The sequence below is a fragment of the Ascidiella aspersa genome, chromosome 1 (assembly GCF_963924565.1).
Source record: "Ascidiella aspersa chromosome 1, kaAscAspe10.2, whole genome shotgun sequence".
Lineage (NCBI taxonomy): Eukaryota > Metazoa > Chordata > Ascidiacea > Phlebobranchia > Ascidiidae > Ascidiella > Ascidiella aspersa.
Genome location: NC_139447.1, coordinates 10,005,658 through 10,018,688, shown reverse-complemented (window position 1 = coordinate 10,018,688; position 13,031 = coordinate 10,005,658). Strand labels below are relative to the sequence as shown.

Here is a 13,031-nt window from a genome sequence, read left to right as displayed (position 1 = left end):
ATATATCCCCTGACAAAATATACAACAACCGCACCCCCGTCTAGTTCTTTTTTGGTTTCCTATGGTTTCCTATGGTTTCCTACGGTATGTTTCAGATCGAGTTTTGTCCGAAGCTTTATAGAAAAAAGTAGACATCGTAGAACCTTCAAATTTTCAGACATGGCGTAGAGTGGTATGTAGGTGCTTTGTAAAAGTTTATGAGGCTGCACTCCCAGGGGCCTTTGCTTGGGGGGTAAAAACCTGAAATATTGCGTTTTAGCACTTTGTAGCTAACGACAGCCATCTAGCAGCAGAAAAACTTTCATACAGAATTCGTTCATATTCGCTTGCTTTGTCCAGCTCGCGTCGCGACGAGGCGGCTGCTGGCATCCCTTCTGCGCCCTATTGTCCCGCGCGTGCAACATTTGTGTTGGAAGTGGCTTGCCTAGTAAAACTATGCACATGCGACTTGCCTTTCATAAAGAGGCCTCTCTAAGTAAAAAAAACTATTGCTCTTACAACACAAAATATTTTACCACCGCACATTTAAATGCGAATCGAATCCTACAGGCAGTGTACACATCTCTGTTAGCACATGTTGTAATTGTTGCACCATTCAAACATATCAACACCAGGTCTAAGCAAATATAATTATACAAGGGCCGCAACAACAAAAAGCTTAAGTTTAACGCATTCTTAACGACGACGTTACAAAGCTACGTCATAACATGGCGTCATAAATAAATAAATCTTGCGTTTATTGGATTTAAATTGGCAAAACTTTCAATATAAAACGTGGCTTATTAGGCACATAAACGTGTTTGCATATTGCTCAAAACTACAGATTTAAACTCTGTTTCAACAGTGATTGCTCAGACCAAGGCATGGTAAAAATTTACACAGTAAAAGTTGGAAAAAGTATAGCAAACCATAGACGTTAAATCATTTAGAGAGAATGAAAATATTGACTTTTTAAACATGCTAGCTGACCAAAATGTAATAACATGGCCGTAAGCATTATCTACGTAAATTTTTATTGATCAAATGTATGTTTCGATCATTTGCCAAAATCTACGCCATATTTGAACCCCCTTCGCTTCAAAGCCATAAGTTATTATATTATTATACACAACTTATAATTGTGTGTAGATATGTTGGATTGGAGTAACATACAGAACAGGTGCAAATAGCAAATATTCTCCAAATACGATGTTTCCAATATTCTCCAAATCGTATTTCATCGTATTGTCGCGGTAATACACAAAGAGGTAAGGCCGTGAATAAAGTTTCACCCACCGTACAATTAACGGAGGGAAGCATTTCGAGTAGGGATGTTCAAGGCAGAATATCGGCGACACATTTATAATGCTTGCTTTAAATGCGGCGTCAGCATTTTTTGGGGCGACCAATTACTTCGCGATAAGCTTCGCCTAATAATCAAGTGTCAATAGGGTGTATTTACCGCCGCAAGTTTAAATGCGAAATCTTAAGGCAGTCTACGCCTCTCTGTTAGCACCTGTTGTGCATCTTGCTCCAACCAGCATACCAACATCAGGCCTAAACTTATCTAGCAAAACTTTCGATTTAATAGTTTGCGTATTAGGCACGTAATAGTGTTTTTCATATTGTTTGAAACGACAGATTTAAAGCCTGTTTTAACAGTGATTGCTCGGACCAAGCTATGGTAAAAAAATACCTAGTGAAAGTTTGCAAAAGTATAGCAAACCATAGGCGTTAAACCATTTTTAGTCTTTAAGATAATGATAATATTTGATTTTCAAACACGTAAGCTGGTCAAAATTTAATAAAATAGCCATATGCATTATCTAAGTAAATTCTATTTATCAAATATATGTTTCGATCATTCCCCAAATTCTACACCATATTTGAACCCCTTTCGCATCAAAGGCATATTTTAAGTGGGGAAGTTTTCGGCCCATATCTGTTTTTGCTTGCAGAAACAAGTTAAGGAAAATGAAAAACAAAATATATAATATAAAGTACACAATACAAAATATTAAAAAAAAAATTAAAAAAAAAAAAATTAAAATAAAGTAAAAATTGAAAATAAACACTAAGCCCTAAAAATATATCCCCTGACAAAATATACAACAACCGCACCCCCGTCTAGTTCTTTTTTGGTTTCCTATGGTTTCCTATGGTTTCCTATGGTATGTTTCAGACCGAGTTTTGTCCGAAGCTTTATAGAAAAAGTAGACATCGTAGAACCTTCAAATTTTCAGACATGGCGTAGAGTGGTATGTAGGTGCTTTGTAAAAGTTTATGAGGCTGCACTCCCAGGGGCCTTTGCTTGGGGGGTAAAAACCTGAAATATTGCGTTTTAGCACTTTGTAGCTAACGACAGCCATCTAGCAGCAGAAAAACTTTCATACAGAATTCGTTCATATTCGCTTGCTTTGTCCAGCTTGTGAAGTGACGAAGCACTCACCGCCTGCTGCGCTTTATTGTCCCGCGCGTGAGACTTTCATTGTGCGAAGTGGCACGTCCTAAACTGGGCTCGTGCGACTTGCATTTTAAAACGAGGCTTCTCTTTAGTAAAATTACTTAATGCTGTTAAGAAACAACTTATTTTACCGCTGCAAATTTAAATGCGAAATCTGGTGGCAACTCTAATCCAACATATCAACACCAGGCCTACACAACTTAAAATTGTGTGTTGATATGTTGGATTGGAGTAACATACTATACAGGTGCAAATAGCAAATATTCTCCAAATACGATTTTTCCAATATTCTCCAAATCGTATTTCATCGTATTGTCGCGGTAATACACAAAGAGGTAAGGCCGTGAATAAAGTTTCACCCACCGTACAATTAACGGAGGGAAGCATTGCGAGTAGAGATGTTCAAAGCAGAATATCGGCGACTCATTTATAATGCTTGCTTTCAATGCGGCGTTAGTTTTTTTCGGGCGACCAATTACTTCGCGATAATCTTCGCCTAATAATGGAGTGTCAATAGGGTGTATTTACCGCCGCAAGTTTAAATGCGAAATCTTAAGGCAGTCTACGCCTCTCTGTTAGCACCTGTCGTGCATCTTGCTCCAACCAGCATACTACCAACATCAGGCCTAAACATCTAGCAAAACTTTCGATTTAATAGTTTGCGTATTGAGAACATAATAGTGTTTTTCATATTGTTTAAAACTACAGATTTAAAGCCTGTTTTAACAGTGATTGCTCGGCCCAAGCCATGGTAAAAAATTACTGAGTAAAAGTTTGCAAAAGTATAGCAAACCATAGGCGTTAAACCATTTTTAGTCTTTAAGTGAATAATAATATTTGCTTTTCAAACACGTAAGCTGGTCAAAATTTAATAAAATGACCATACGCATTATCTACGTAAATTCTATTTATCAAATATATGTTTCGATCATTCCCCAAATTCTACGCCATATTTGAACCCCTTTCGCATCAAAGGCATATTTTAAGTGGGGAAGTTTTCGGCCCATATCTGTTTTTGCTTGCAGAAACAAGTTAAGGAAAATAAAAAACAAAATATTAAAAAAAAATAAATAAATAAAAAAAAATAAAAAAAATAAAATAAAGTAAAAATTGAAAATAAACACTAAGCCCTGAAAATATACCCCCTGACAAAATATACAACAACCGCACCTCCGTCTAGTTCTTTTTTGGTTTCTTATGGTTTCCTATGGTTTCCTATGGTTTCCTATGGTTTCCTATGGTTTCCTATGGTATGTTTCAGACCGATTTTTGTCCAAAGCTTTATAGAAAAAGTATACATCGTAGAACCTTCAAATTTTCAGACATGGCGTAGAGTGGTATGTAGGTGCTTTGTAGAAGTTTATGAGGCTGCACCACCAGGGGCCTTTGCTTGGGAGGCAAAAACCTGAAATATTGCGTTTTAGCTCTTTCTAGCTAACGATTGCCATCTAGCAGCAGATAAACTTTCATACAGAATTCGTTCATATTCGCTTGCTTTGTCCAGCTTGTGAAGTGACGAAGCGACTCACCGCCTGCTGCGCTTTATTGTCCCGCGCGTGAGACTTTCATTGTGCGAAGTGGCACGTCCGAAACTGGGCTCGTGCGACTTGCATTTTAAAAAGAGGCTTCTCTTTAGTAAAATTACTTAATGCTCTTAAGAAACAACTTATTTTACCGCCGCAAATTTAAATGCGAAATCTGGTGGCAACTCTAATCCAACATATCAACACCAGGCCTACACAACTTTAAATTGTGTGTTGATATGTTGGATTGGAGTAAAACACCATACAGGTGCAAATAGCAAATATTCTCCAAATATGATTTTTCCAATATTCTCCAAATCGTATTTCATCGTATTGTCGCGGTAATGCACAAAGAGGTTTCTGCAAGCAAAAACAGATATGGGCCGAAAACTTCCCCACTTAACTTATGCCTTTGATGCGAAAGGGGTTCAAATATGGCGTATATTTTGGGTAATGATCGAAACATATATTTGATCAATAGAAATTACGTAGATAATGCGTATGGCCATTTTATTACATTTTGACCAGCTTACGTGTTTGAAAAGCAAATATTATCGTTCTCTTAAAGACTTAAAATGGTTTAACGCCTATGGTTTGCTATACTTTTGTAAACTTTTACTCGGTAAATTTTTCCCATGGCTTTGTAGCAATCACTGTTGAAACAGGCTTTAAATCTGTAGTTTCAAACAATATGAAAAACACTATTATGTGCCTAATACGCAAACTATTAAATCGAAAGTTCTGCTAGTTGTTTAGGCCTGATGTTGGTATGTTGGTTGGAGCAACTTTACAACAGGTGCTAACAGAGAGGCGTAGACTGCCTTAAGATTTCGCATTTAAATTTGCGGCAGTAAATACACCCTATTGACACTTGATTATTAGGCGAAGCTTATCGCGATGTAATTGGTCCCCCGAAAAAAAGCTGACGCCGCATTGAAAGCAAGCATTATAAATGAGTCGCCGATATTCTGCTTTGAACATTTCTACTCGCAATGCTTCCCTCCGTTAATTGTACGGTGGGTGAAACTTTATTCACAGCCTTACCTCTTTGTGTATTACCGCAACAATACGATGAAGTGCAATTTGGAGAATATTTGAAAAAATCGTATTTGGAGAATATTTGCTATTTACACCTGTTCTGGTATGTTACTCCAATCCAACATATCAACACACAATTATAAGTTGTGTATAATAATATATAACTTATGGCTTTGAAGCGAAAGGGAAAAAATATGGCGTAGATTTTGGGAATATGGCGTAGATTTTGGGAAATGATCGAAACATATATTTGATCAATAAAAATTTACGTTAATAATGCTTACGGACATGTTATTACATTTTGGTCAGCTAGCATGTTTGAAAAACAAATCTGTTCATTCTCTCTAAATGATTTAACGTCTATGGTTTGCTATACTTTTTCCAACTTTTACTGGGTAAATTTTTACCATGCCTTGGTCTGAGCAATCACTGTTGAAACAGAGTTGAAATCTGTAATTATGAGCAATATGCAAACACGTTTATGTGCCTAATAAGCCACCTTTTATACTGAAAGTTTTGCCAATTTAAATCCAATAAACGCAATATTTATATATTTATGATGCCATGTTATGACGTAGCTTTGTAACGTCGTCGTTAAGAATGCGTTAAACTTAAGCTTTTGTTGTTGCGGCCCTTGTATAATTATATTTGTTTAGGCCTGGTGTTGAAATGTTTAAATGGTGCAACAATTACAACAGGTGCTAACAGAAATGTGTCCACTGCCTCCAGGATTCGCATTTAAATTTGCGGTGGTAAAATATTTTGTGTTGTAAGAGTAATAGGTTTTTGTACTTAGATAGGCCTCTTTATGAAAGGCAAGTCGCATGCGCCTAGTTTTACTAGGCAAGCCACTTCGAACAAAAACGTTGCACGCGCAGGACAATGAGGTATAGCAGGGATGCCAACGTTCATTGTTCGAACTGGCTGCGTTAGTAAAACTGGGCGCGTGCGACTTTCATTTAAGAAAGAGGCTTTCCTTAGTAAAATAACTTGCTACTCTTACAAAACAACATATTTTACTGCCGCAAATATAAATGCGAAATCTGGTGGCAGTGTACACCTCGCCATTTGCACCTGTTGCGCATGTTCCTTTAATCAAACATATCAACACCAGGCCTAAACAAATTAAAATTATATAAGGGCCGCAGCAAGCAAACCACAAAGTTGAATACATTATTAGGGAAGACGTTACAAAGCTACGTTATAACATGGCGTCCTACAAAAATAAATCTTAAGAACACTGCGTTTATTTGATTTAAATTGACAAAATTTTCGATTTAAAAGGTGGAGTATTAGGCTCATAAAAGAGTTTTGCATATTGCTCGAACAACAGATTTAAAGTCTATTTTGACAGTAATTGTGCGGACCAAGCCAGGGTAAAACATTATCGAGTAAAATTGACAAAAAACCTAAAATATTGTGACGTCATCATTTTAGCTCTCTGTAGTTATCGACTCTCATCTTGCGGTTGAAAAACGTCAGGACAGGATGCGTTCATATTTGCTTGCTTTGTTGAGTTTGCGAAGCACGAAGACAGACACCATGCTGCACCTCTTATTGTCACTGGTGAAATAACTCGCGCGTGCGACTTGGCTTTCATAAAGAGGCTACATTTGGAAAATAAATTATTGCTGCTACAAAACGACATATTTTACCGCTGTAAATTTAAATGCGAAATATGGTGGTAACGTAGACCTCTTGTTAACACCTGTCGTGCATGTTGCCTTAACCAACATATCAACACCAGGCCTAAACAACTAGCAAAACTTTCAATTAAGTAGGTTGCGCATAAGGCACATGAAAGTGTTTTGCATGTTGCTCGAAACTACAGATTTAAATTGTGCTTTAACAGTGATTACACGGACCAGGGTATGGCAAAATTCTGAAGAACTTCCATTCCCGGTTTTTAGTGTTTTTCGCTCATGTGAAAAGGAGAGCGCAAGTTAATATTTAATATCATCCATGAGTAATTGTGCGGCAGTCAAACGCAACCCGACCTGTTCAGTCGACGCTACAATTGAAGTTGCTGAGCCTTGTGTAGCAGTCAAGCGCAGCCGCACGTGAACCTTACTATAACAAAGAGGGATAATATATTTTGTATGGGCTTGTCAAGGGATATATTTTTGGGGGATATTTAGTTCCCTTCGGCAGAGAATGAAATGAGACGCTATTCTGCGGAAGACAAACTTCATATTTGTCAACCCTAACTCGCCTGTGTGCTGACTCAATTTATGTTAATTGTGTTTCGTACTTGCAGCTTATGCAGAATAAATATTTATGATTTATGAACAACTCAGTTTAAATATACCGAATGTAGTTTGCTGTAGAATACGTTTTGTTTCTTCTTATTATTTATATTCGAAGTTTGTCTAAACTAAACAGAAATAATTTCTGTTCGTAAATTTAATTAGTACGAAATGTTTTCTAGTTACAATTAAACAGCAAACACTTTATTTGCAAACGTTAAGTCAGAACGTTGTGAGTTTCATACAATAACTATGTAAACGCTACGCTAGACATAAAAAGGCAGGTTTATAGTCTTTGGCGAAAAACAAATGATAGAACGAAAATTCGCAGACGGTGTGCAATGTCTTTGGCAAATGTTATTTTGTTTGGGTTAGTGCTGATTGGAGAGCGCAAATAAGTAGGTAATATTAACCCTGGGTCAGAGGCGTAGCCAGGTATTTGGGGGGCAAACTATTAAATTTTCGCCCCTCCTCCATGTTTAACCACATTTTTTATTACATTAACATAATATACCTTACTTCATAGGGGAAAAATCAAATTTTAATCGAACAATTGTTTTTAAAGAAGGAACAGTCTTATTTTGGCATTTGTAAGCCTTATTTTGGCGCCCCTATACCGTGGCGCTTGGGGATATATGTACCTAACCGACTCCGTAGCTACGCCTCTGCCCTGGGTTATAGTCCGGCAGTCAACCATAATCCGACCAGGTCAGTTTTCTCAATAATTAAATGGGCGCGGTTTATGTGTGACCTTAAATCAGCCAGACGTTATTAGATGAAATCATGTAACGTGTAAATCAGGTTGTTGTGCAGCAGCCGAGCACAGCCAAACGTGAACTTTACCGTAACAAAGAAGAATAGGCTATTTTTTATGGGCTTGTCGAGGGATATATTTTCCTCTCGCTCGACCCTCGTGATATTTTGTTTCGCTACGGCAGAGAATGAAAGGAGGAAATGTTCTGTGAAAGTTAAATTTAGTTCCGTAATTTCAGCTAAGACAGGAATGAATTTACGATTTGCTGTTAACTCGATTTAAATATACCGAATGTAGGAGACGGGGATACAAAAGTTTTTTTGTACAATGTGCGCAAAAAAGTGCACGCGAAAAGCTGCAAAACAATGCGCACTTTTTTATAGTGTGTGCACATTTTTTAATTAAAATTTTTTGAAATAAAAATGTCAAAATGTGCGCACATTTTGAGATAGGTAATGCGGGCACAATTTAAAAAGAAAACTGTTGGTTGTACTTCGAATTTAGATAAAAACAATGATCAAAATGTTTGGAGATTTTGTGGTTTGGGTAGTTTTTTTTATTAATAGGGTGAAAATAAATTGTTTTTTCATTTGGTTTGAGGGGAAGGGGAGAGGTTAAAACAATAAGCGTTTTTTGAGTTTGCGAAGCACGAAGACAGACACCATGCTGCGCCTCTTATTGTCACTGGTGAAATAACTCGCGCGTGCGTCTTGGCTGTCAGAAAGAGGCTTCATTTGGAAAATAACTTATTACTGCTACAAAACGACATATTTCACCGCGCTGTAAATTTAAATGCGAAATTTGGTGGTAACGTAGACCTCTTTGTTAACACCTGTCGTGCATGTTGCCTTAACCAACATATCAACACCAGGCCTAAACAAATAGCAAAACTTTCGATTAAATAGGTTGCGCATTAGGCACATGAAAGTGTTTTGCATATTTCTCGAAACTACAGATTTAAAGTTTTAACAGTGATTACACGGACCAAGGTATGGTAAAAATCTACCAAGTAAAAGTTGCCAAAACTATAGCAAATCATAGGCGTTAAACCATTTTAAGAGAATGATAAAATTTGGGAACACTAAACACGGATCTGTTGATTATATTCAGTAGAAAGAGAGTGGCCCAAATAATAGATAAAAGATTCATTCTTTTATTAGCAAACGTTTCGGCAATTTCTTTTGCCATCATCAGTGCAGTAAGTGAGACTAAGATAAAAACGAGTCACTATATAGACGCTCGGACGTTTTAGAACGTTATATAAACAGAAAAGGAAGTCGCAAAGTAACGGAGATAAGAACTGCAACGAAAAATTACATCCGTAAGGCGAAAGTAGGGCAAAGATAAGACAATGAGGTCAATGGGAAGCAACAGATACACGTAAGAGGGAATTAGTAATAAATTAAAAATAAAATATGAACACGACGATGGAATTGCGCGAATATACCATTTAAGTATTAAACAAATACAGGGGGACTGAGACCGTGTCAACATTGAGAGCGGGCTTGTGCTGCTGTATAAGCAGCGACTCCAAAAGAAGGAGGCGGTAGCGGTCTCGTGCCGAGCCCAAAATCTCTGGGGAAGTGAAGTCCACTCGGTGGTTAGGATTGCTCTGCAAATGTTTGCAAACTTCGGAGGACGCCGAACGCTGGTGTTCATGCATACGGGTTCGAAGGTTACGTCGTGTCTGGCCGATATAAGAATGGCCGCATGAACAATTCAGGCGATATACGACACTGCATTGATTTAACGGCTTTTGTCGGTCTTTTATGCTGCAGAACTGTCCTGACAACTTTTGCGGTAGGTCGATTACCCGGAGACGTACTCTTCCTCCGTGGTCCGGAGAACGAACCGCGACAATTCCTTCTTGATGCGATGGTTGATATTGCCTAGATAAACAAATTTTATGGCAATATATCGCAAAGCATTCTCCATAGGTTCTTTCACCGTCGTGTCACAGTGTAAACGATGGAGGAAGGACTTGATGTTGGCATCAATTAAATTGATGGGGTAGCCATTCTTCAGTAGGATATTAGTGATATTCCGGAACTCGTTGTGCATCTTGGCATACGAGCTGGCAATCTTGTACGCGCGTGATATAAGTGTACGCACAAGTTGAACTTTTTTGTGGCGTGGTACGAAGCTGGACCACTTAGTGTAAAGTCCGCTAAACGTCGGTTTCCTGTAGGTTGTTGTACTCAGTTTGTCACCAGAATGTTCCACTAGGACGTCAAGGAAGGTAATGTGTTGATTCTCCTCTATCTCCTTAGTAAATTGGATGTTGTGGTGAATGTTGTTAATGGCTCGATGGAAAGTCTCCATAGAATTACGACTCGGAAACACCATAAAGAGATCGTCTACATAGCGACAGAGGGTCAATGGACGGTGTTTCTCTGGAGTGGCCTTTAAAGCCTTATCTAAGACGTAGTTCATAATGACGTCGGCCATCAAGGGTGCTAGTGGCGAGCCCATCGCAACTCCGTCTAACTGCTTGTATATTCGGTCATCGAACTGAAATGTTGTGGTCTCAGCGGTCCAATGAAGCAATTTCTTTAGCCCACGGCGATCTAGCCCATGAAAAGAGTCATTCCCATCTCGAAAGATCTGCGATAGGATTAGTTCAATCGTAAAACTGACTGGCACGTTCGTAAACAGGCTGCGTGCGTCGAATGTTGCCATGAATGTATTGGCATAGGAGTCATGTTTGATCCTGGTGAGGAATTCGAATGTGTCCTTGACAGAGTTATCATGACTGCGCAGCGAAGATAACGAGTTGGAGAGCCATTTGGCACAGTCGTAATTGAAACTTCCTGACGAGTCAAGGATTGGACGGAGAGGAACGCCTGCTTTGTGTATTTTTGGAAGGCCGAATAGCGTTGGTGTTCTGGCGGAGGTTGGGTGCATTAGCGTGTAATCCTCGGGTGAAAGAGTCTTCTTGTTTTTTAAATATCGGAGGCAACCTTGTAATCTCTCTAAGTTCTTGATGTTGTCATCGCAGGAGGTGAGTTGAAACTTGGTCTCGTCGTTAAGTAAGGTATCCATCTTATTGAGATAAGAGGAACGATTCAAAATAACCACTCCGTTGCCTTTGTCAGGTTTGGTAATAATAATGTTCTTGTTGGTTCTAAGCTTGCGGGCGGAGGCGACCTCATCTGGCGTCATTGCGGAATTGTGGTTCCTGCGTTGATTGAAGAAGGTCGTCAGAAAGCAACTGTAAAGGTTCATTAACTTTTGTTTGAACTGGATACAATGAAGGTGTGAAAGGGTTAGGCGTAATTCGTGGTATATATATTCAAACTCAACCTGAATGTTGGTAATGTTAATCCTGGAAGGAAAGTACAAGAAGTCTAGTCCCTTGTTCAGCAGTGTTAAGTCGGGTGGTGTTAAGTTGGTATCCGATAAGTTGTGCACAACAAAGAGGTCATCATTCCAGGTATGTACGCCAAGACGTTGTAGCTTGTTGTTGATTGTATCATAAGCAGTCTGTCGAGCTTCCAACTTGACTTTGTGTAAAAATTTCCGAACCTTCGAACCCGTATGCATGAACCTTCGAACCCATATGCATGAACACCAACGTTCGGCGTCCTCCGAAGTTTGCAAACATTTGCAGAGCAATCCTAACCACCGAGTGGACTTCACTTCCCCAGAGATTTTGGGCTCGGCACGAGACCGCTACCGCCTCCTTTTGTTGGAGTCGCTGCTTATACAGCAGCACAAGCCCGCTCTCAATGTTGACACGGTCTCAGTACCCCTGTATTTGTTTAATACTTAAATGGTATATTCGCGCAATTCCATCGTCGTGTTCATATTTTATTTTTAATTTATTACTAATTCCCTCTTACGTGTATCTGTTGCTTCCCATTGACCTCATTGTCTTATCTTTGCCCTACTTTCGCCTTACGGATGTAATTTTTCGTTGCAGTTCTTATCTCTGTTACTTTGCGACTTCCTTTTCTGTTTATATAACGTTCTAAAACGTCCGAGCGTCTATATAGTGACTCGTTTTTATCTTAGTCTCACTTACTGCACTGATGATGGCAAAAGAAATTGCCGAAACGTTTGCTAATAAAAGAATGAATCTTTTGATAAAATTTGTTTTTTAAACATGTTAGCTGGCCTAAATATAATAACATGGTCGTACGCATTATCTACGGAAGTTCAATTTATTATATATGGCCGAAAATTTATTTTCGGGACATATCTTGTTTTTGCTCGAATTATATGGGCCTAAAATTTATTTTCGGGACATATCTTGTTTTTGCCGCTATTTTTTTTGGTTTTTTTATGTTTTTTTTTTAGGTTTATGAGGCTGCACCCCTAGGCACCTCCAATTGGGGGACAAAAAACAAAAGTGTTACGTCATCGGTTTAGTTCATAACAGCTATCTACTCCTATCTAGCGGCAGAAAAACTTCAATATAGAATGCTTTCATATCACCTGCTTTATTCAGCTCGCGTCGCGACGAGGCGGCTGCTGGCATCCCTGCTGTGCCCTATAGTCGTGCGCGTGCAACGCTTTTGTTCGAAGTAGCTTCCTAGTAAAACTAGGCGCATGCGACTTGCCTTTTATAAAGAGGCCTCTTTAAGTAAAAAAACCTATTGCTCTTACAACACAAAATATTTTAACACCGCAAATTTAAATGCGAATCATGGAGGCAGTGCAAACATCTCTATTAGCACCTGTTGTAATTGTTGAACCATTCAAACATGCCTAAACAAATATAATTATACAAGGGCCGCAACAACAAAAAGCTTAAGTTTAACGCATTCTTAGCGACGACGTTACAAAGCTACGTCATAACATGGCGTCATAAATAAATATTGCGTTTATTGGATTTAAATTGGCAAAACTTTCAATATAAAAGGTGGCTTATTAGGCACATAAACGTGTTTGTATTTCGCTCAAAACTACAGATTTAAACTCTGTTTCAACAGTGATTGCTCAGACCAAGGCATGGTAAAAATTTACACAGCAAAAGTTGGAAAAAGTATAGCAAACCATAGACGTTAAATCAGTTAGAGAGAATG

General features: G+C 38.6%; 1 protein-coding gene across 1 annotated transcript; it reads right to left on the bottom strand.

The window, feature by feature from the left end:
• Positions 1–9,813: 9,813 nt before the first annotated feature.
• LOC146167400 (uncharacterized) lies at positions 9,814–11,166 on the bottom strand. The gene has a single exon (XM_083385552.1). It carries the CDS (start codon positions 11,164–11,166, stop codon positions 9,814–9,816), a length of 1,353 nt encoding a protein of 450 aa, XP_083241678.1.
• Positions 11,167–13,031: the final 1,865 nt, after the last annotated feature.